This window comes from Hylobates moloch, unplaced genomic scaffold (genome assembly GCF_009828535.3).
Source record: "Hylobates moloch isolate HMO894 unplaced genomic scaffold, HMol_V3 SCAFFOLD_1, whole genome shotgun sequence".
In the NCBI taxonomy this organism is placed as follows: Eukaryota; Metazoa; Chordata; class Mammalia; order Primates; family Hylobatidae; genus Hylobates; species Hylobates moloch.
In genome coordinates, this window is record NW_026652276.1 from 141,726,030 (window position 1) to 141,750,871 (window position 24,842).

The window sequence follows — 24,842 nt, forward strand, 5'->3', positions numbered from 1 at the left end:
CAGGAGTTCAAGACAAGCCTGGGCAACATAGTGAGACCTCATCTCTACAAAAAGTTGAAAAATTAGCCAGGCATGGTGATACACACCTGTAGTCCCAGCTACTTGGGAGGCTGAGGTGGGAGGATCACTTAAGGCCAGGAGGTTGGGGCTGCAGTAAGCCCTAATCACTCCACTGGCACTCCAGCCTGGGAAACAGAGCAAGGCTCTGTCAATAAAAAAAGAAAAGAACTGGCCTTAGATGATGAGAGGAGGAAAAAGAACCAATGAAAGAAGCAGAAGGTAATCAAAGGGATAAGAAGATATGCTCAAAGGAGTATATCTCATAGGCCAGGGGAAGATATGGCTTCAGGAGGGTAAGGGTAAGATTCACCAATATCAGATGCCATGAAAATATCAAAGAGAAGAAAGAGTTGAAAACATCAATGGATTTGAGTTGGAGGAACAAGTGGTGAGTTGGGTCTAAAAGTTATATAGGCAGTGCATGTTGTATCTCTTGCTTAAAGAGCCTCAAAATCAAAGAGATAATGTAATGGCCCTGAAAGTAAATGGTTTCCTTTCTTTCTTGGATCCAAGAGACACTATATGTACCTTTTTTATGCTTCAGTTTTCCGACTATGAAGCAGCAGGAGAAATTTTTAAAATCTTCCTCCCTACCTTGGTGGGATACCTTGAACATCAAGTAATAGACATAAAATAATTTAAGCACCCAGGATGCTAAAAAACAGAATGTTTTAATACTAATCCAGGAGACCGATGTGTAATTGGAAAAGGACCCAAAACAAGCATGTTCATTCTTCTCCATTGGAATAACCAGTCCCTCCATATTATTCCATAATCTTTACTGCACTCTAAATCTACTCCGCCTAATATAACTTCCATACGTAATTATTACTAGTAGGTTGGCACAAAAGCCACACAAGTTTTGAGTGGAGAAACTTTGAGAGTAATTGCTCATAAAGTTTTATCCTTTTCATTTAATTGTCATGTGGTATGATTCAAGTCATCACAAGAGGAGCAGAGACAATTCAGAGACACCGCCTATGAATCATATTAGAATGGAACTTGGTGAAATTTAGGAAAACGTATTTGAGGGAAATCAGAAATCTCTGATGGCCGTCCTTCCAGAGTTATCCTCATAGCACAAATTCATGTGGCTATTTCCATTATACATCCACGAACTCTAAAATATTATCCTACATACTTTTAGAAAAGTCAACAGAAATAAATGCCTTACCTTCAGATCTACAGAGTAGGTTTTATTTGCACAACATCAAAATTATTCTCATGAATAGCCCCATAGACGGAGGAAAAAGTGGATCAGAGGTTAGGTGGCCAAGATTCCATCTACATTGTTAACTGTGACAAGACCGAAGAACTCCACTAGGTCTTAGTAAAAGTAAGGGTCTACCTAAATAGTCTGTTACTTAAGTCTATCTAAAAATTAACGAGAGCACAGCCTTTAATTATAGCATAAAATGACATTTTGGAAATTAAAGTATGCTTTTCTTCATTGAAAAATTTAGTAAATGAATTGAGGGAAAGGATAGCTAGTCACTGTGGAGGTATAAATTAGAGGCCAAAAGGAAGAAATGTCTCAATAACAAAAATACAAAGAGATAGAGGAAAAAATATAAAAGGCATAAAGGATATCTATTTTGTGAGTAATAGGAATTCTAAAGGGAGAAAAACCCAATGAAATAGAGGTAATGATTAAACAAATGGAAGAAATATTCCTTAGTCTGCAGCTTTTTTTTTTTTTTTTTTTTTTTTTTTTTTTTTTTTTTTTTTTTTTTTTTTTTTTTTTTTTTTTTTTTTTTTTTTTTTTGAGACGGAATCTCGCTCTGTCACCCAGGCTGGAGTGCAGTGGCGCAATCTCGGCTCACTGCAAGCTCCGCCTCCCGGGTTCACGCCATTCTCCTGCCTCAGCCTCTCCGAGTAGCTGGGACTACAGGCGCCCGCCACCGCGCCCGGCTAATTTTTTGTATTTTTAGTAGAGACGGGGTTTCACCGTGGTCTCGATCTCCTGACCTCGTGATCCGCCCGCCTCGGCCTCCCAAAGTGCTGGGATTACAAGCGTGAGCCACCGCGCCTGGCCTAGTCTGCAGCTTAAAAGGGCATACCAAGTTACTGGCAAGTTCAGTGATAGAAAGCACACCCCTGGGAATATCACTCTAAGATTCCTGGACTCTAAGGATAAAAAGGAAAGCTTGCCAGCTTTTAGACAGAATGAATAACTCACAAAGGAAGCAGGCTGACACCGGATTTCTTTTCCTCAACACAGGAATCTGAAATAACATCACAGGTTTTCTAAGAAAGGCTATCATCTTTCAAGATGTCATTCACCTGTAGAGTCGAAAGGATGATATTTCCATTTATGGAAGGACTAAAAAATATATCACCCATGGGCCTCATCTGAGGATATTATGGTCTAGATTAGAACACAAATCACTAAATACCTCAGCCTAACCTAGGAGATGAGAGCAGAGGATGAGTGGGAAGGGAAGCAAAAGACTTCAAAGACCTCATCTGGAAGAGGAAGGAAACAGAGAAAGAGGGATAGGAAAGTAAAGGTCTCATTTATGGAGTTGAAGGAAATAGGGTCGGGGGATATAACATCTTATCAAGGTACAAAGTAGGCTTTTTTTTTTTTTAAGAAATGGGGTCTTGCTCTATCACCCAGGCTGGAGCCCAGTGGTGTGAACATAGCTCACTGCAGCCTTGATCTCCTAACCTTAAGTGATCCTCTCACCTCAGCCTCCCCTCCCCTGCAAGTAACTGGGGTTGCAGATACCAGCCACTGAGGCTCGCTCCGGAGTAGGCATCTCGTTTCCAGTAACTGTAGAAATACTCATGTCTGATTGTGAGTATGCCAACAAAGCACAGAAGCCAGGAAGTAAGTCAATCTAGTGTGATTCCACATCATCCATAAAAAAAGATATGCCAGGGCCAGGCCTGGTGGCTCACGCTTGTAATCCTAGCACTTTGGGAGGCCGAGGCAGGTGAATCACCCGAGGTCAGGAGTTTGAGACCAGCCTGGCCAACATGGCGAAACCCTGTCTCTACTAAAAATATAAAAAATTAGCAACTGGTGGGCACCTGTAATCCCAGCTACTTGGGAGGCTGAGGCAGGAGAATCGCTTGAACTTAGCAGGCAGAGGTTGCAGTGAGCCGAAATCCGCCACTTCACTTCAGCCTGGGCAAAAGAGCAAAACTCCGTCTCAAAAAAAAAAAAAAAAAAAAAAATGCCAGGCCAGCTGTGGTGGCTCACGCCTGTAATCCCAGCACTTTGGGAGGCCAAGGCGAGTGGATTACTAGAGGTCAGGAGTTTGAGACCAGCCTGGCCAACATGGTGAAACCCCGTCTCTACTAGCCAGGTGTGGTGGTGTATGCCTGTAATCCTAGCTACTTGGGAGGCTGAGGCAGGAGAATCACTTGAACCTGGGAGGCGGAGGTTGCAGTGAGCTGAGATCATGCCATTGCACTCCAGTCTGGGGGACAAGAGCAAAACTTCGTCACAAAACAAAAAAGAAAAAAAAAGACATGACAATGTGAGTGATTTAAAAGATGCCATTTTCATCTATCAGATTGGCAAAACAAGAATTGGCCAGGCACAGTGGCTCATGCCTGTAATGCCAACACTTTGGGACGCCGAGCGGCTGGATCACCTGAGATCAGAAATTAGAGACCAGCCTGGCCAACATGGTGAAACCCCGTCTCTATTAGCCAGGCACAGTGGTGCGTGCCTGTAATCCCAGCTACTCAGAGGCTGAGGCAGGAGAATCACTTGAGCCCAGGAGGCAGAGGTTGCAGTGAGCCAGGATTGTGCCACTGCACTCCAGCCTGGATGGGTGACAGAGAGAGACTCTGTCTCAAAAGAAAAAAAAAAAAGAAAGTAAAGAAAAAGTGTGATCATATCCACGGATGCTGTCAAGGATGGTGGGGGCAGGAAGGTACACAGATTTTTGATAGGAATGTAATTGAAGCATTTTTTTTTGAAGAGCAGTACTTATTAAATGTAATGTGAACATACCCCACAATGAATCATCCCGCTTGTATTTTTTATGCACACATAAAATATGTATTATATTCGTGTTAGAACGGGAGAGCTCAGAGCCTGAGAAAGAAACTTTTGCTTTTCATTTTTTTTTTTTGAGATGGAGTCTTGCTCTGCTGTCAGGCTGGAGTGCAGTGGCGCAATCTCGGCTCACTGCAACCTCCACCTCCCAGGTTCAAGCGATTCTCCTGCCTTGGCCTCCTAAGTAGCTGGGATTACAAGCGCCTGCCACTATGCCCAGCTAACTTTTGTATTTGTAGTAGAGATGAGGTTTCACCATGTTGGCCAGGATGGTCCCAATCTCTTGACCTCGTGATCCACCCGCCTCAGCCTCCCAAAGTGCTGGGATTACAGGCGTGAGCCACTGCGTCCAGCTGCTTTTCACTTTCTATATAGATTGATCTTTTTACTATAAGACATATTTTCTAAATTTTCATATTATCTAAAAAACTAGATAATTGAAAATGCAAAGGCCAGGCACAGTGGCTCACACCTGTAATCCCAGCACTTTGGGAGGCCAAGGCAGGCGGATCACCTGAGGTCGGGAGTTCAAGACCAGCCTGACCAACATGGAGAAACCTTGTCTCTACTAAAAACACAAAATTAGCTGGGCATGGTGGCGCATGCCTGTAATCCCAGCTACTTAGGAGGCTGAGGCAGAAGAATCAGTTGAACCGGGGAGGTGGAGGTTGTGGTGAGCCGAGATCACGCCGCTGCACTCCAGCCTGGGCAACAAGAGCGAAACTCTGTCTCAAAAAAAAAAAATGCACATGTCCTTTTACCTAGAGATTACATTCCTAGAAGCTACCCAACCATCCAACACTATACCTGCACATGTGTGGAAAAATAATGGTGTAATGTGTGTCCTTGTACATAGGTTTATAATAGGAAAACAAAATGAAAGTAGAAACCACCAAAATATCCACCAGTAAGGAATTAGTTAAGTAAATATTGGTACATTCTTACAATGGCATATTATACAGCCACCAAAAAGAATGAAAGAGATCTATATGAAGTTCAAGACATCATTTACTGAAAATAGCAAGCTGCTCAACAGTATTGCAATCACATTTGTAGAGCTTTTTAAAGGACATATATACATATGACAGTGAACATTGCTGGCAGGAAATTTTAACCCTTTTTACCTCTGGGTAGTATAATTGAACATTGAGAAGTAAGAAGGTGAACTTTTGTTTTTTTCCTTATCTACTTCTGTCTTTTGCATAGTTTTAATTTTTTCCCATGAACATAACTTTTTAATTTAAAGTAACAGCTAACTTTTTAATAGTATAATAAATACGTGTGGGCCGGGCTTGGTGGCTCACGCCTGTAATCCCAGCACTTTGGGAGGCTGAGGTGGGTGGATCATGAGGTCAGGAGATCGAGACCATCCTGGCCAACATGGTGAAACCCTGTCTCTACTAAAAATACAAAAATTAGCTGGGCATGGTAGCGTATGCCTGTAATCTCAGCTACTTGGGAGGCTGAGGCAGGAGAATCGCTTGAACTGGGGAGTTGGATGTTGCAGTGAGCCGAGATCGCACCACTGCACTTCAGCCTGGCAACAGAGTGAGACTCTGTCTCAAAAAATAAATAAACAAATAAATAAATATGTGTGTATACATGTGTATGTCCATGTATGTGTGTGGGTGCAACTGCACCTCATACATTAAAAATATCAGAGAGTATAAAACATCAAATGCTGGTTACAAAAATATATTACTACATGGCATCTTTATTTTACTATTTTTTTTCGAGACAGAGCCTTGCTCTGTCTGCCCAGGCTGGAGGGCAGTGGCGCGATCTCAGCTCACTGCAACCTCTGCATCCCAGGTTCAAGTGATTCTCCTGCCTCAGCCTTCCGACTAGCTGGAATTACAGACTCCCGCTACCACGTCCAGCTAATTTTTGTATTTTTGATAGAGATGGGATTTCACCCATTTTAGCCAGGCTGGTCTCGAACTCCTGACCTCGTGAGCCACCCGCCTTGGTCTCCCAAAGTGCTGGGATTACAGGCGTGAGCCACCGCACGCAGCCATGGCATCTTTATTAAACAACTTGCATTTAATTTTAAATTTGCAAGCATTTTTACCTTGGTATTCTTGGATACCTTTTTCCACCTCCTGCAACTAATTACTCCCACTGTTTCTCCCATAAAATGTATGGCCCCATTAGGAAGCCTGACTGCCGGGTACATGTACCATCCCTGTCTTCTGAAATCTTCAATATCCTGCAAAGCATTTGAGAAACATTTAATCTGTAATATATAAAAATGAGAAAATCAATTTAATGTGCTATTTGTAAAGTAGAGCATTTTGAAAATCTATGGCTGAACAGTTTCATCAATTATATTGATGTAAATCAAATCTTTGAATAATAGTTTTTAAATCTCATTGGGTCTGTTATAAGAACATTTTTATTTAAAAGGTGAATATCTGTTAATACAGCAATGTTACCTGCATATTCAAGAATCTGACGTCTTAGTATCTTTCCATTATAAAATATTTGCCTCATTTCTCTTTTGCAAGTTCATTAGAGTCCACAAATCTTGCTCATGTCTCTCTCCAATGGGACACTTATCTTCAGGGATGAGAGGTAAATTCATTAATACTAGAAGAAATTGTTCTCAGCACAGAGATGGAAGAGTCTTATAATGACATATTAAGCATAACATTCAGAATAGAGATAAATCTTTAGAATATGAGATTATATCATCTAGTTAGTTTTCTAGGAGTATTTTTATGTTATCACAAATACAGAAGAAGTAAAGAAAGTTCCTTCTTTCTTTCCACTTATGCACCTGCTTCTTGCTCTCACAAGTGAAGAGATAATGATCAAACTAAATCATTTATTTGCTATCATTAGACACCATCAAGTGCCTATAGAAATCACTGACCATTCAAACATCTTTCCAAATGGAAACTGCTCCTCAAAATAAAAACCAAGGTGGCTATGATAAGCTGTGATTCAAGGACAAGCTTTCAGGATTGAAGTCACAGAATCTGGGATCCAATTTCAAGTTTCTCATTTTCTGTTACTGGGAGCTTTAAAAAACCACAGAGATTTTTCTGAGCAGCACTTTCCTAGTTTGCCAAAGAGAAATGATAATTATGCCTATCTTCCATCAAAATCATTCAATAACTATTGATTCTACAGCAGCAAGATTATATGGAGAGGTAGATGACATAATATACTTGCAAACATGCAGTAGGTATGACATTGAGGGTGAACTCTAGTCCCAGCACAGATCAGAACTTTCCTTGTGGGATGTGGAATTGCTGATGGTCTGTCTACACGTGCCACATTTAGCCACCTTGAGCAATGACCCCTCTGGCTCCTCCCACCACATACATCTAACAGAATCATGGAAATTAAAATGCTGAATGGTTGTCCAAAAGCCCTCAACTGCCTACATGCTATAGGAGACACTCTGACCTAACCCTTTATAAGGACAATGAAATCCATTCCAGACTGAAAGATTAAAATGCTGAGCCCTGGCATTGTTGGAGTAATGTACTGGCATCCCCCAAACCTCCTGGGAAAGTGCTTTCCTAGAGCAGTAGAAAAAAATATAATGCAAATTTACTGTGATTTTAAAAAAATGTTTGGAGTCACAGATTCTTTTGAGTTTCTGATAGAAATTATTCCCCTCTCCCCAGAAAAAATATATATGCCCATATATACAATTTCACATACAATTTCAGGGAGTTTGGGTGCTCCCTGAAACCCACCCATAATTAACCTCAGTTTAAAATATAAGTGTGCAGGCCGGGCACAGTGGCTCACGCCTGTAATCCCAGCACTTTGGGAGGCCGAGGTGGGTGGATCACAAGGTCAGAAGATCGAGACAATCCTGGCTAACACGGTGAAACCCCATCTCTACTAAAACTACAAAAAATTAGCCAGGCGTGGTGGCGGGTGCCTGTGGCCCCAGCTACTCGAGAGGCTGAGGCAGGAGAATGGTGTGAACCTGGGAGGCGGAGCTGGCAGGGCGAGACTCCGTCTCAAAAAAAAAGTGTGCAGATGACAGAATACAAATGTTTTAAAGATCAATAGATACAAAACATGTTTAAATCTAAGAAAAAGTATGCCAAAAAAAAATTTTTTTTTGAGATGGTCTCACTCTATTACCCAGGCTAGAGAGCAGTAGTGCAATCTCAGCTCACTGCAAGCTCCACCTCCCTGGCTCAAGCAATCCTCCCATCTCAGCCTCCTGAGTAGCTGGAACTACAGGCACGTACCACCACATTCAGCTAATTTTCATTGTTGTTGTTGTTTTTTGTTTTTTTTTTATTTTTTATTTTTTTTTGTGAAACAGAGTCTCGCTCTGTCGCTCAGGCTGGAGTGCAGTGGCGTGATGTCGGCTCACTACAACCTCCGCCTCCTGGGTTCAAGTGATTCTCCTGCCTCAGCCTCCCAAGTAGCTGGGATTATAGGCATGTGTGACCACACCTGGCAAATTTTTGTGTTTTTAGTAGAGATGGGGTTTCACCACGTTGGTCAGGCTAGTCTCGAACTCCTGACCTCATGATCTGCCCACCTCAGCCTCCCGAAGTCCTGGGATTACAGGCGTGAGCCACCGTGCCTGGCTAATTTTTGTATTTTTAGTAGAGACAGGATTTTGATATATTGCCCAGGCTGGTCTTGAACTCCTGGGCTCAGGTGATCCACCTACCTTGGCCTCCCAAAATGCTGGGATTACAGGTGTGAGCCACTGCATCCAGCCCAAAACATTAATTCTGGGGTTTTATATCCCTTTTGCCAGTTTTCACTGTTTCCCTTCATGGGCTTATATAACTTTTATGGTTAAAAATTCAAGTACATGAGGCTGGGTGCGGTGGCTCACACCTGTAATCCCAGCACTTTGGGAGGCCGAGGCAGATGGATCATCTGAGGTCCAGAGTTCGAGACCAGCTTGGCCAACATGGTGAAACCTCATCTCTACTAAAAATACAAAAAATCAGCCAGTTGTGGTGGTGCACGCCTATAATCCCAGCTACTTGGGAGGCTGAGGCAGAAGAATTGCTTGAACCCAGGTAGTGGAGGTTGCAGTGAGCTGAGATCATGCCACTGCACTCCAGCCTGGTCTACAGAGTCAGACTCTGTCTCAAAAAAAATAAAAATAAAAAATTCAAGTACATGAATATTCACACAACACAGAAAAATTCAGTTTGTAACCTAAATTTGAACAATTATATTCAAAGGTAAAAATTCCTATTTGATAGGTAGGTGATTTTGTTGATACAAACAGGGTGAAATTGAAGAGAAATTTCCAGGAAGTGAGTGAGGAGTTCACCACTTGTTTTTACTTGGTAAAAGACCTCTGGAGGAGGTGGGAGTCAGGTCTGTAAGGATGGAAGGTCCCTGATAATTTGTATCCATGGAGAGAGTAACCATAGCAATGGAGCCTGGTCTCCCCATTACCGACCCTGTTATCAACCCCAGTTCTGAACCAGACAGCACTGGGAAAGCCTGACTGAGCAAAGAAAAAACACAGCACCCTGCCCAGCTTGGGATCCCAAGGGCCTGGTGTTCAGCTAGTCTATGAGTCATAACCAGTCAGAAAGAAAAGGAGAAGGTCAGGTTGGCCTTTGAGAGCAAAGCAAATCAGAACATGCATTTACTCATGGAATTCACTGCCTTGTGACAGTGCCAATGTAGTTGGGGACTACCCCAGATAAAAGGTCAGTCTATAAATCAGCTGCTAGGGTGGAGAACAGACATAGAAAGTTTGAATGAACTGACAACTGAAATGAATATAGGTACCTTTTGCCCAGAGGTTTTTTTTTTTTTTTTGAGATGGAATCTCGTTCTGTCACCCAGGCTGGAGTGCAGTGGCGTGATCTCGGCTCACTGCAACCTCTGCCTCCCGGATTCAAGCAATTCTCCTGCCTCAGCCTCCCAAGTAGCTGGGATTACAGGCATGTGCCACCACGCCTGGCTAATTTTTTTGTATTTTTAGTAGAGACGAGGTTTCACCATATTGGCTAGGCTTGTCTAGAACTCCTGACCTTGTGATCCACCCACCTCGACCTCCCAAAGTGCTGGGATTACAGGCGTGAGCCACCACGCCCGGCCTTGCCCAGAGTTTTATAACAAAGTTCCTTTCCTAGTGATACTTAGGGTATCTTATTAGTTATTTGGTCCTAACCACAATCCTTCTAGATATTAACAGAATGCGTGGTAATTCTCAACCTTCCTCATTAAATGTTCCCACTGGTGGAGGCTGAACTTTGATCCATGAAGATCTGAAGAAGTAGCTCAAAACAGTACACAGAAGCCATGAAATTTCTTTGGAGTTCCTGTGTGCTTACAGTTTGCTCTTTTTTTTTTTTTTTTTGAGACGGAGTCTTGTGGGGTGCAGTGGCATGATCTCAGCTCACTGCAACCTCCACCTCCAGGGTTCAAGAGATCCTCCTGCCTCAGCCTCCTGAATAGCTGGGACTACAGGCACTCGCCACCATGCTGTTACTGGGGGTCCTTGCTCCCAGAGCTCCCAAGATGGTGGCAGGCTGCTTCCAAAATGGCAGCGGGCCACTTCCAAGATGGTGGCAAGCCTCGTGTTCTCAGACCTGGGGTTCTTGGCCTCACAGATTCCAAGGAATGGAATCTTGGGCCATGTGGTAAGTGTTATAGCTCTATTAGAAGCCATGGGTCAAGGAAGAGAACCATGGAACCCAGTGACTAGTGTTCAGGTTGATTAGGATGAACCCAGGCACTTAGCCATGCACGAACAATGGCAAGCCTTTAGGCCAATTGGGAGTGGCAATGGGCACCTCACTGGATCAGGAGCAGAGCGGACACCCTGCCAGATCTGGAGGGATGGAAGTCAGTGGCAGGTCTGTGATGGCGGCAAACAACAGTGGTGGACGGCGAGCGAAAGCTCAGCTTGAGCCATAACAAACATGAACCAGAAGAGAGTGCAGTGGCAAGATTTAATAGAGTGAAAACAGAGCTCCCATACAAACGGAGGGGACCCAAAGAGGGTAGCCATTGCTGGCTCGAATGCCTGGGTTTATATCCTGATCATTATCCTTCCCGCTGTGCTCTCACGCAATAGATGATTGGCTATTTCTTTACCTCCTGTTTTTGCCTAATTAGCATTTTAGTGAGCTCTCTTTACTACCTGATTGGTCAGGTGTGAGCTAAGTTGCAAGCCCTGTGTTTAAAGGTGGATGCGGTCACCTTCCCAGCTAGGCTTAGGGATTCTTAGTTGGCCTAGAATATCCAGCTAGTCCTGTCTCTCAGTACCCTCTCTCAACAGGAAAACCCAAGTGCTGTTGGGGAGGTTGGCTGATGACCGCTCTAACTGCTTCCTGCTGAATTGGGGCATAGTAGGGGTTGTGCAGTTGAGATTTCCTTGGGAGGGATGACTTCAATGTCATTAACATTGGAGCATAGGCTAGAAGGCCGGTCCAGGGGCCCGCAGTAGATTTTAGTCATGGACTGCATCTGGGGCTCCATTTGAAGAAGAATTTGTAGCTTTACAGCTTCAATTCTGGAAGACACAAACTTAACAAGGAGGTTAAAGATACAGGGTCCAAAGAGGAGTAACGATATTATAGCTGCTAGAGGTCCTATGAAGGGGAGAGTCCAAGGCATCCATTGGCAGAGGAGGCCCCATGGTCCAGTGTTTTGAGGCTCCTCTGCTCTACGTTGTATTCAATCTTGAATTTCTTTAACTTTCTCGGTGATGATTCCAGATTGATTAACATAATAGCAGCATTCTTCCCCTAAAAATAAACAGGTTCCCCCTCTTTCAGCAGTCAGCAAGTCTAAAGCTCTTCGATTTTGAAGGACTGCTGCTGCTGGGGAGTTAGGTTGATCTTGCAAGGTGACCAGGGAGTCGGCAACCCATTCCATGTCACCATTTAGTTCTTGAGATAGTTTGTAGTAGAACTGAGTAGAGGTTATGATACCACCAATGCCAGTACCTAGTCCACCTAGCACTCCTGCTCTGATAACAAAAGAAAGAATGGGTACTCTTTTGTTGCAGGGCTTAGGTACAACATAATGGTATAAATCTTGTTCAGTGTAGATGGTCATAGGGGGCACTAAGAATGAGAGGAAGCACATAGATTCTGAAGAGCCATTCAAACAAAGATAGGCTGAGGTACCACAGACAAAAAATATTCCTGAGGGTAGGCTGACCATTCGTGTGGGAGGAGTTACCCACCTGATGCATTGGGAGTATTGCTAAATTTTACACAGGTGAGGTTTGAGGTATGAGTTATTTCCAGATTGGAAACAAGAGGTCCTACTAAAATGGGAGTGGTGTTTATTTCTGTGCTGAAGTTGTTCCATTGTTCAGGTACAGGGATTGAAATGTATGGCCTGAAGTGCAGGGGGAGGCACAGACAACAGTTAGTAGGGTTTTGGGCCGAGACCTCATGGAGCCCAGTGAGGGTGGTATTTAATAGGCTTACCAGGCGAGTATGGGTACGGAGGGTTTCATGTAGTTTTGAGAGATCTAGTCCTTTGTAGGGGCTAGGGGTGTTATGTACCCGGGTCAGTTGGGAGATTACTTCCTTTATGTGTCTTTCTCTTGCCTGATCTTGAACTCCACCCCCATCAGACATACTGGTGTGGGTGAAGCAAGTCCAACAGACAGTGGCTCCAAGTCCTCCAGGACAACTAGGATTAATCATTTTCCCTGTCCAATAATGAGTATTTGCATGCATGCAAAGAGTGGCAGAGTTACAGCAGTTGTTGGGCATATGGGTGTGGGTAATGAAGGTGGGGTTTCCCTTAGATAAACTCCTATACGATGGGGCATCAATATTTCTGGGAAGCCACATTCTCCATAGAAACTCTTGGTAAGGGGAGCTACTGGTAGTACAGCAGCATGGAGGGGGTGCAGTGAGAGTGAAAGGGGGTAAGAGAACAGTAAACAGAAAAATATGATAAGGGAGAGCCATGGGGATTTACGATTTTAGTTACTTTCCTCATGGTTGTTGCTTGAAGAGCATGTGCAGATCTTCTGGAGGTTCACAGGAATAGCTAGCACTGTCTCCTGGATTTTCGGGTTCCTTTGGCAGTATCCAGGGTTTGACTCGAGTGTGATGTATCCAAAACTCCACTCCAGCCACTTTAAATGTGGTTGGAGTAGATAAAATGACTGGGTAGGTTCCTTCCCAGGATGTATATAGGGATGAGGAATTAGAGGGAAGGGACTTGACTAATACCATGTCACCAGGGTGGAATAATTCCTTTCCCTCTTCTCAGGGACAGGCTCCTTGTACTGTTTAACTTGTTGATATTTGGCTAAGGAGGTGATATCTGCAACTAAGTTGGCCATCTCTCGGTCAAGCACAAGGTCATTGGTTAGGAAGGGCCGTCCATTTCGTATGGGCTAAGTCCTGCTTTTTGGGGAGAGTTTCGGATTCTTATAAGGCTATAGGCAACAGAGTAGGCCATGCGAGGTGGGTTTCCTGGGTTAGCTTTTTTAGATGTCATTTGAGTGTTTGGTTCATTTTCTTGACCTTCCCTGAGAATTGTGGCCTCCAGGCGCAGTGTAAGTGATATTGTATACCTAATGCCTGGGATACTCCCTGGGTTACTGTAGCCTTGAAAGCAGAGCCATCGTCACTCTGTAAGCCAAGGGGAAGTCCGAATCTGGGAATTATTTCATGAACTAGTGCCTTTATTACCTCTTGGGCCTTTTCTGTCCTACAGGGGAAGGCCTCTGCCTAACAAGTGAAAGTATCTACCCAAACTAGTAGATACTGAAATCCCTGAGATTTGGGCATGTGGGTAAAATCTAGTTGCTAGTCTTCTCCTGGGTAATGGCCTGTTCTTTGTTCTCCTGAAGGAGCTTGGTGATAAGGCAGGGGATTATTTCTTTGGCACACTTCACAGGCCCTGACTATCTGCTTGATAGTTTTGAAAAGGCCTGGTCCAGTAAATAATGATTTGGCCATCTGATGGGTGCTATCAATGCCTAAGTGAAAGGTTTGGTGAAGAGTTTTAAGTAATTTCCATTGGTTAGCTGCAGGCAAAAGTATTTTTCCTTCTTCAGTGGCTAGCCATCCTGAGGGGAGGAAACTATGTCCTCATGAGGTTCCTCATTCTATTTTTTCTGCTGAGTACTGGGGCTTGGTTTCCCGGAGGGGATTACCCCATACTAGGCGTCCTTCTATAAGCATTTCTAATGGAGGGTCCTGCCTTGTGGCTCTCTTGGCTTCAATATTCGCTTGGCGGTTCCCTTCTATTTCCCTTTCCTTTCCTTTCCTTTCCTTTCTGATGACCCCGGCAGTGTAAGACTGCCACCTCTTTAGGTTTCTGTACAGCCAATAATAATCTCCAAATGGCTTCCTGATGTTTGATAGGTGTTCCCTCAGAAGTTAGGAATTCCCTTTCTCTCCATATTGCTGCATGGGCGTGGAGGACTAGGTAAGCATACTTAGAGCCTGTATATGTATTTACCATTTTTCCTTCTCCTAATTCTAGTGCCTGAGTGAGGGCTATTAGCTCTGCCAGCTGAGCACTAGTTCCTGGAGTGAGAGGATTACTTTCAAGTATTCCATTATTACTGACCACTGCATACCCCACTTTTCGAAGTCCTTTTTCTACAAAGGAACTTCCATTAGTATACAAGTTGAGGTTGGGATCAGTCGAGGGGACCTCTAAAAGGTCCCCTCGAGTGGCATAGGTTTGAGCAATTACTTGTTGACAGTTATGTTCTATCTTTACTTCCTTGTCTGGAAGAAATGTGGCTGGGTTAAGAGTTGCACAAGTGCACAGTCACAGCACTGGCCCTTCAAGCAATAGAGCCTGATATTTAAGTAAACTGTTGTCTGACAGCCACAAGTCTCCTTTAGCAGTGAGTATGCCGTTCATATCATGAGATGTCCACACAGTAAGATCTCTTCCCTGTATTATTTTAACTGTTTCAGATACTAAGTCTGCTACTGCCGCCACTACCCATAAACAATGAAGCCAACCCTTTGCCACCACATCAATTTCCTTAATCAGGTATGCCACAGGTTGCAAGCTTGTCCCTCAGATCTGTGTAAGGACTCCTAGAGCTATTTCTTTTTTTTTTCTGTGACATATAAAGAAAAGTCTTGCCCCGTTGGCAAGCTTAACACTGGGGCTTGGGTTAGGACCTTCTTTAGGGCCTAGAAAGCCACTTCTGCTTCAGGTGTCCATCTTACTAAATGAGTATTGGCTTTCTGAGTTTCCTTAATTCGTGTATATAATGGTCTGGCTATTTCACCATGCCTGGGAATCCATATTCAGCAGAAACCTGTTATGCCAAGGAAACCTCTTAGTTGCTTTAGGGTTTTGGGATGAGGATAAGCCAGTAGGCTGGATACATTCCTCACTGAGGCCCCTGGTGCCTTTGGATAATTTTAGCCTAAGTATTTAAACTGCTGTGAGCAGAGCTGAGCCTTTGGTTTGGAAACTTTGTAGCCACAGGTAGTAAGGAAATTTAAGTGTGCTTGGGTAGCTTGATGGCACAAGGTTTCTGAATGGGAGGCTAAAAGTAAATCATCCATGTACTGAAGGACAAGAGTGTCCAGGTATGAGAATTGGCTCAAATCTTGGGCTAAGGTGCCTAGCCAAATAGATGGGGGCTATCCCTGAACCCTTGGGGTAAAACAGTCCAGGTGAGTTGAGACATTGGGTTCGAAGGATCTTCAAAGGCAAAAAAGAATTGAGAGTCAGGATGTACAGGGATGCAGAAAGAGACATCTTTAAGGTCCAGGACTGTAAACCACACTGCTTCCTCTGGTATGTGGGAAAGCAGAGTATAAGAGTTAGGTACAGCTGGGTATAGAGGGACAATGGCCTCACTGATAATCCTGAGATCTTGCACTAACCTCCACTGTCTGTTGGGTCTCTGTACTCCTACAATTGGAGTACTGCAGGGGCTACTGCATGGTTTTACTAGGCCTTGGGCTTTAAGTCCTTAACAATCTTTTGGAGTCCTTGTTGGTCCTTGGGTCTAAGGGGGTACTGCCTTTGGTAGGGAAAGGAGGCAGAATCCTTTAATTTAACTTCAACAAGACGGGCATTCTTTGCTCTTCCATATTGTCCTTCTGTTGCCCAGACTTCTGGATTAATTCCTTCCTCAAGCAGGGGACAACAAATGAGTGCTCCTTCTCCTATGTTCAGGTGTATAATGGCCCCTGCTTTTGCTAGGATGTCTCTCCCTAACAAGGGAGTGGGGCTTTCAGGCATAATTAGAAAAGCATGTGAAAAGAGTAAATTTCCCCAGTCAGAACTTAGTGGTTGGGAGAAGTATCTAGTGACTGGCTGTCCTGGGACCCCTCAGATAGTGACAGATCTGGAGGATAGTTGTCCAGGACAGGAGAGTAAGACTGAGAAGGCCACACCAGTGTCCAGGAGACAGTTAACCTCCTGGCCCTCAATGGTCAAGCATACCTGGGGCTCTATGAGGGTGATGGCATGGGCTGGCACTTGCCCTGGGCACCCTCAGTCCTGCTGCTGAATCATCTGGTTAGTGGCTTCTGACTCAGAGGACCTTCATCCCCTGGGGCAGTGGGCCTTCTAGTGATTCCCTTGGCATAAGGGGCATGGACGAGGGGGCGGCTTATTTCTACTTGGACAATCTTTTTTAAAATGTCCTTGTAGACCACACTGGAAGCAAGCCCTATTAGGCATTTGATTTGCCAAGCTTTTCCCTTTTCCAGAGCCTCCAAAGGCCACTTGCCTGAGGGCCATGACTAAAGCGGTGGCCTTTTTTTAAATCCTGTTCATCCCGTTCTGCCTGCTCCTCCTGATCTCTGTTATAAAAAACCAAGGTTGCCAAGTTCAATAGGGTTTCTAAATTTTGCTCTGGGCCTAAGGTGGACTTTTGAAGTTTTTTTCTAATGTCTGCAGCTGACTGAGTGATAAACTTATCCTTTAAGATTAGTTGGCCTTCAATAGCATGCTTCCTCAATGCCTCCCTTAGTCTCTCCAGAAAGGCAGTAGAATTTTTTTCCTTTCCCTGTGTTATAGTGGACATCATTGAATAATTCATAGGCTTCTCCGTAGTTTTCCTCAGTCCTTCTAGCATGCAAGTTAGCAAATGTCAGCGGCACCAATCTCCACATTCTGATTCTGTGTCCCAGTGAGGGTCTACACTAGGAACTGCCTGCTGGCCTATGGGGAATCATTCTCTTTCCTCTGTTGTCATCCTATCAATGACCTGACTGAGATACCAGAGATCGCCAAACTCTTGGGCTGCAGTTATGGTGGCACTTCTCTCATTTGGGGTTAGTGTCCGATTTAGCAGTAACATTATATCGCTCCATGTCAGATCAAAGGATTGTCCTAACCCTTGTAAAATGTCAATATAGCTATCAGGGTTATCTGAGAATTTACCTAGGTCTATTTTAATTTGCTTTAAGTCTGAGAGAGAAAAAGGTACATGTACTCTGGCTGGGTCGAATTCTCCTCCTCCTACTGCTTGGAGGGGGCATAATTGGGGAATATTGGCACTCTTTGGTTCATTGTTTACTCCTTTGTCTATCTCCTTTTGGGCCATTTGGGTTGAAGGGTCCTTATTAGTTGGTGAAGGAGTCGGGGGAATGCTGGGGCAGGAAGGTAGACTCTGAGGGCTTCCTGTGGGGCATAAATCACAATTTTTACATAATTGTGAGTTGTCTCTTAATGAAAAGAAAGTTTGTACATATGGCACTTCACTCCATTTGCCTTCTTTTCTACAAGAGGTCTAGCTGTAAGATGGTGTTATAATTTATACTTCCTTCAGGAGGCCAGGTTTCTCCCCCTTGAAGAGGATATTGTGGCCAGGCGGTACTGGAGAAGAATATAAGTCATTTCTTTCTTAGTGTCCGAGGATCATATTGGTCCCAATTCTCCAGAATACATCTTAGGGGCGTTTTTGCCTTGGGGGGAACGTTTCCCATCTGAAAAAAGAACATAGGGATGCCAGCACCCCTAGTCATTTTCCGATGAGCATTAGTCCTAGAGCATCCTCTATGGTCCTAATGCTTATTCCTTTCCAGGGTGCGTAACCACCCATGTACCTCTGCTTATCGGATTAGTTATGCTCACTGATGTAGCAGTCCTGCACCCCTTTTCCCGCCTTTCTTGACCACAAAGAAAGGAGTCTGGGCTGCTGGATTCTAGTGGTCCTTTACCAGCATGCCCAACATTGCCTTCATGCTCAGGGGTGAGTCCTAGAGCTGGGCTGGGTTCCTGAGTATTTCATAACAACCCAGAGACCCCATCAACATGCATTCCCATAAACAACAGTTCTTATGCAAATTCATTTCAGAGAGGATATAGGTAACCTTTTGAGTTAGGATTGAGATAGTCTTTTTTGATTCTGTAAGTACATTAAGGCTTGGCTGGGTGAAAACAGCTCGCACATTTGAGGAGACCAATTATTAGGCAATTTTTCTAACTCTGCTTCCACAAGAGTCTCCCTATCAATTATTGAATACCCATTGTGGTTTTTTCCTCAATCACCTGGGAGGAACCATCTATCATCCTGTCCTGAAGGGAGTTCCTCCTAGGTCTGTTGGACATTTGTACGGTAATTAAGATTAAATCACCTGTTAGGAAATCAGCTGGGTTAAGGGAATTATCAGTGGTTGGTGTTAAATTACTTTTTTCTAACAGAATAGCCCCATATTTTAAGATTTTTGAGTTAGTAAGCTACCTTTTTGCTTTTTTGACTTAGAATAATTCTGAACTGGTGAGGTGTGCTCACAACGAGGTTTCCTCTAAAAGTTACTTTTCTACTTTCTTCTGTTAGCAAAGCAGTTGCCGCTACAGACTGAATGCATCCACCGGTTACTGGGTTAAGGATTTTCGATAGGAAAGCTATGGGTTGTCAGTGGTCTCAGTGTTTTCAAGCTACACCCTTGTTTACACTGACAACAAGGTAGTACTGGAGTGTTATAGGGTCATGGAGAAGACCTTCAATTATCAATTATAGGTTTTAAATTTACCCTGGCTTTTAAAGTAGTAGGGCACACTGGTTTTTTTGTTTTTTTGTTTGTTTGTTTTACTATCTTTCTCTTTCTTTTTCTCTTTGACTCCCTCTTTGTCTCTCTCTCTCCCTCTCTCTCTCCTCTGTCTCTCTCTCTCTCCTCCATCTCTCTTTCCTCTGTCTCTCTCTCCTTCTCTAAGCCATTACAAACTTGGGTGGTGGGGAATGGGTCCCACATAACTGCCCATGTCGAGAGGTGTATACCTAAATTGGGAGGGACACCAGGAATAAGACTCCCTGGGTTTATAGCCTAGATGCCTAAGGATGCAGCAGCCTAGAGCTTCCTTAGATCCCTTTGGAGATACAACTTGCTAGAGGAAATGAAAGTCTGAACCATGAGTACCTAGGAGGCAGGGATCAGAGGAAGTAGATTCAGAGGTAAGGAGAATTTTGGGGCTACACTTTCAAGAAAGTCATGGTTGGGACCCAGGAGGTATGGGTCAGAAAGAAAGGTAAGGGCACACGCATGGGCGACTGTTGAGTAGAGACTTCTGGCTGTGCCATGATCTCAATCGGCTAATGCCAGGAGTTCAGGACGACAGCTTTCTGCCTCTAGTTGGCCCTCGGCTTCCCCAAGAAAACTGAAAGTGGAAACTGGCTCCAGAAAGACCAACGTTCCCAACCCAGAAGCGTTGGGGATTGTTAGAAAGCCCTTCCCCAGATAGCCTCACACCTGAGTCTTAAGTCCAGCAGCCACGCTAATCGTTTTTAACCAGCCAACAGGTGCCTGGTATTTTCCTCCAATTCTAAGGAAAGATAGGACAGAATAGCAAGTGAAAGTGGTACAATATTACTCACCACTTTGGAGGTCCCTTCGTGGTTGCCAAATGTTACTAGGGGGTCCTTGCTCCCAGAGCTCCCAAGATGGTGGCAGGCCGCTTCCAAGATGGTGGCAAGCCTCGTGTTCTCTGACCTGGGGTTCTTGGCCTCACAGATTCCCAGGAATGGAATCTTGGGCCATGCGGTGAGTGTTATAGCTCTATTAGAAGCCATGGGTCAAGGAAGAGAACTGTGGAACCCAGTGACTAGTGTTCAGCTTCATTAGGACAAACCTGGGCACTTAGCCATGCAAGAACAATTGCAAGCCTTTAGCCCAATCGGGAGCGGCAACGGGCACCTCGCTGGATCAGGAGCACAGCAGACACCCTGCCAGATCCGGAGGGATGGAAGTCAGTGGCGGGTCTGTGATGGCGGCAAACAACAGTGGTGGATGGCGAGCAAAAGCTCACCTTGAGCCGTAAGAAACACGGACCAGAAGAGAGTGCAGTTGCAAGATTTAGTAGAGTAAAAACGGAGCTCCCATACAATGGGAGGGGACCCAAAGAGAGTAGCTGTTGCTGGCTCGAATGCCTGGGTTTATATCCCGATCACTGTCCTTCCTGCTGTGCTCTCAGGCAATAGATGATTGGCTATTTCTTTACCTCCTGTTTTTGCCTAATTAGCATTTTAGTGAGCTCTCCTTACTACCTGATTGGTTGGGTGTGAGCTAAGTTTCAAGCCCTGTGTTTAAAGGTGGATGCAGTCACCTTCCCAGCTAGGCTTAGGGATTCTTAGTTGGCCTAGGAAATCCAGCTAGTCCTGTCTCTCAATGCCAGGCTAATTTTTGTATTTTTAGAAGAGATGGGGTTTCACCATAATGGCCAGGATGGTCTCAAACTCCTGATCTCAAGTGATCTGCCCACCTCGGCCTCCCAAAGTGCTGGGATTACAGGTGTGAACCACCGCACCCGGCTGTTTGCTCTTAAAATCATGCAAATTTCACATTCTAGTCAGTAGCATATCTGTTTAATCATTCAAAATTATTGTTCCTAAATTTTCTAAGAAAGTGAATGTTAGAACATTTCTGCTTACTTGAGGAGTAAAGAGTAAGGCATTACATTTTCTCCATTTTACAAATGAGGAACCATTTTACAAGTGAGGGCCACACAGCTATTTAGTAAAAGAGTTTTTTGTTTTATGTTGTTGTTGTTGTTGTTGTTGTTTGAGACAGAGTCTCACTCTGTCGCCTGGGCTGGAGTGCAGTGGTGTGATCTTGGCTCACTGCAACCTCTGCCTCCCGGGTTCAAGTGATTCTCCCACCCCAGTCTCCCAAGTAGCTGGGATTACAGGCACCTGCCACTAGGCCCAGCTAATTTTTTGTATTTTTAGTAGAGATGGGGTTTCACCATGTTGGTCAGGCTGGCCTCAAACTCCTGACTTTATAAATCGCCTGCCTCGGCCTCCCAAAGTGCTGGGATTACAGGCATGAGCCACTGCGCCCAGCCAAGAGCTGAGTTTTAACAAGCATCTTCTTCAAAACTGGCAACATTCTTTATATGATTACATGTGGCAAATCAGGAAAAGGTGGAGGAATGAGGAAAGGTAAAAGACTTCTTGGTGGAAAGTTTACAGTCAGAAAATAAGATGGTAGATAAGGAAATTTGTTGAAGGATTAAATAATGTAATAAGCAGCCAAATATATGAGAGTTTCAAAACTCTCTGCACCTCAGTTTCCCCACATGTAAAATGGAGCCAATAACATCTACCTCATAGGGCTGTTGTTAGGGTTAAATGAGGTGATCTATGGAAATTCCTCAGCCCAGTACCTGACCCATGGTAGGCATTCATTAAACAAATGATAGTCTTAGTTATTCTTGGTCAAGAGGACATCTCTACTGTACATCTTTTCAGCACCTTAAATTGAATGTTCCCCAGGTCAAATGTATCACTCTTTTCCTTCCCCCTTCTCTTCCTTCTCCTAACCCACAAGAGAATGTGTTCCCCTTTGTGTATAGTCTCAACTACTGTTAATGGCTCTGCCATTCATCCAACTTAGACCTTCAAAGTCATCCTCAGTCCTCCCTTTTTCTTACCCACCACACCCACTCTGTTAATAACCTCAGAACATTCTATCTCTTACATAGATCTTGAATCCATTCCCTCCTCTTGTCCCCTTTGCTCCTGCCTTTCTCACCTCTCTCCCAGATAACTACAATAAGTCACCAACTGATTTGTCTATTCTCTACACTGCAGACACAGTAATTGTTCTAACACATAAATCAGACAATCTCACTACCTGATGAAGAAGGCCAAAGTCTCTTCACAATCTGGCCCCGATGTATTTTCCCAAGTACTCAACCTCTCCACACACACACATACTCTCACACATGCACACACACATGTATGTACACACACACATATGCACACACACATGCATGCGTGCAAACACATCAGAGCCCAGCCTCACAGGCCCTTTCAGCATTTCTCCTAAAACCTAGAATCTTCTTGCTCTCAATGATATGGGAAAATATCTACTCATCCTTCAAAACCCAGCTGAGCCAAGTGTTGTGGTGTGTGCCTGCAAGCCCTTCTACTCAGGAGGCTGAGGTAGGAGGATTGCTTGAGCCTGGGAGTTCGAGGCTGCAGTGAGCAATGACTGCACTACTGCACTCCAGCCTGGATGACAGAGTGAGACCCCACCTCAAAAAAAAAAAAAAAAATGCCAACTCTTTGAGACGCTTTTCAAACATTTTCCTTCTTGCCTGGCTCACCAAATTAGTCTCTAATTGGTCTCCTCACATCCACCACTAACCTATTCCAATCTGTTCCCCATGCTGTATCCAGAGTATTCTTTTCAAATGCAAATCTAATCCTGGGTCAGGCTGTCTCCTCAGCATAAACGGCTTCCCATTGCTAAACCCCAAATCTTTACCTCGACACACACACTACCTATCTCCATAGTCACATCTTGTGTCCTTTTCCCACCATTTCACTGTGATCCAACCACACTGGCCTTCCTTCAGTTTTCGCAAACATCAATCTCACTCAAGCCACAAGGTATTTAAATATGCATCTCCTTCTACCCCTACCCTTGTGCTAGTTAAAGCTTACTCATCCTTCAAAACCCAGATCAAATGTCACTGCCTCCAGAGGCCTTCCCAGATCCACCACCCTAGACCAGATTATGGTGCCCCCAGCACCTAGGGTAGTGTCTGGCACATGAGAAGTATTTAGTAGATATTGGTTAAAATCTCTCCCCTGCACACCCCCCACACCCCAGCCCTTACTCGTACCTTGGCATTTAGCACACTGGAATAGAACTATTTGTACTGAACTGTGTCCATCTGAAGGGTCTGGAAAAAGGAAAAAGTTTTCTTTTTATTTTCTCTTTTATCCCTTTTTTTTTTTTTTTTTTGAGACAGAGTCACGCTCTGTCGCCCAGGCTGGAGTGCAGTACATGATCTCAGCTCATTGCAATCTCTGCCTCCCGGTTTCAAGCAATTCTCCTTCCTCAGCCTCTTGAGTAGCTGGGATTACAGGCGTGTGCCACCACACCCAGCTAATTTTTGTATCTTTTTTTTTTTTTAGCAGAGATGGGGTTTCACCATGTTGGTCAGGCTAGTCTGGAACTCCTGACCTTGTGGTCTGCCTGCCTCAGCCTCCCAAAGTGCTGGGATTACAGATGTAATCCAGCCTGGGTGACAGAGACTCCATCTCAAAAAAAAAAAAAGAAAAAGAAAAGAAATGAAAAACACAGCCGGGTGCAGTGGCTTACGCCTGTAATCCCAACACTTTGGGAGGCCGAGGCAGGCAGATCATTAGGTCAAAACATCAAGACTATCCTGGCCAACATGGTGAAACCCCATCTCTACTAAAAATACAAAAATTAGCTGGGCATGGTGGCATGCGCCTGTAGTCCCAGCTACTCAGGAGGCTGAGGCAGGAGAATCACTTGAACCTTGGAGGCAGAGGTTGCAGTGAGCTGAGATTGCACCACTGCACTCCAGCCTGGAGACACAGCGAGACTCCATCTCAAAACTAAAAAATAAAGAAATAAAAAACAAAAACAAAAAATGGATAAACAAAAAATGATAAACATAAACTCAAGCATATCAATAACTATATTAAATGTAAATGGTCTAAACATACCAATTAAAAGACAGAGATTATCAAAATAGATTTTTTTAAACATGACCAAACAAACTGTACTCAATATATAAGAAACTCACTTTAAATGTAATTATATAGGTAAATTGAAAGTAAAAAGAAAAAGACAAAAGCATGTAAATACTAATCAAAAGAGGGCTGGAGTGGGATTATTAATAGTAATTCTACTTTTTTTTGGCATTTAGCACACTGAAATAGAATTATTTGTACTGAACTGTGTCCATCTGAAGGGTCTGGAAAAAGGTTTCTTTTTATCATTTCTTTCTTCTTCTATTATATCCTTTTTTTTCTCAATATCCCCTCACACAACCCTGTTGGTTCATGGTTGACATTTCAAAAAATGTTTGTTGGAAGAACAAACTTTACTACGACATAGTCTACATATGGTATGGAGAAGGTCTAAGTCACCATTATTATTTATTCTAAATTAGGGTGCATTTTACAAAACAGTCCTGTGGATCAAGGCTCTTTAAAATAGTATGGAAAGATTCCATTATATTTCCTGGAGAAGGAGTGCAAGCATGTAGAATGATTCTGTCACTTTGGACCATTCTGTTTCAATGTGCTAAATGCCAACTAAAAATAGAAAAGGTAGACTTCAGAGCAAAGAAAATTACCAAAGATAAAGAGAGACATTATATAATAACGTAATAAAAGGGCCAATTCACCTAGAAAACATAATAATAATTCTATTATGAAAACATAATAATCCTAAATCCTGTTATTATGCACTTAATAACAGAGCTTCAAAATACATGAACCAAAAACTGACAGAATTAACAGGAAAAATAGGCAAATTCACGATTGTAGTTGGAGGCTTCAACATTCCTCTCAATAACTGAGCAAACAAGTAGACAGAAAATGAGCAAAGATGATCAGGCACAAATAACA

The 24,842-nt window shown here is 43.7% G+C and overlaps 2 protein-coding genes across 2 annotated transcripts in view; both read right to left on the minus strand.

Moving 5' to 3' along the window:
- Positions 1 to 24,842, minus strand: part of EVX1 (even-skipped homeobox 1) — a 126,731-nt gene that overhangs the window by 71,731 nt on the left and 30,158 nt on the right. The window lies entirely within an intron of this gene.
- Positions 11,360 to 12,972, minus strand: LOC131382304 (syncytin-1-like). Its single transcript, XM_058433604.1, is given in 2 exon segments — positions 11,360 to 12,243; positions 12,246 to 12,972. Coding segments are annotated over 2 exon segments (1,611 nt in total).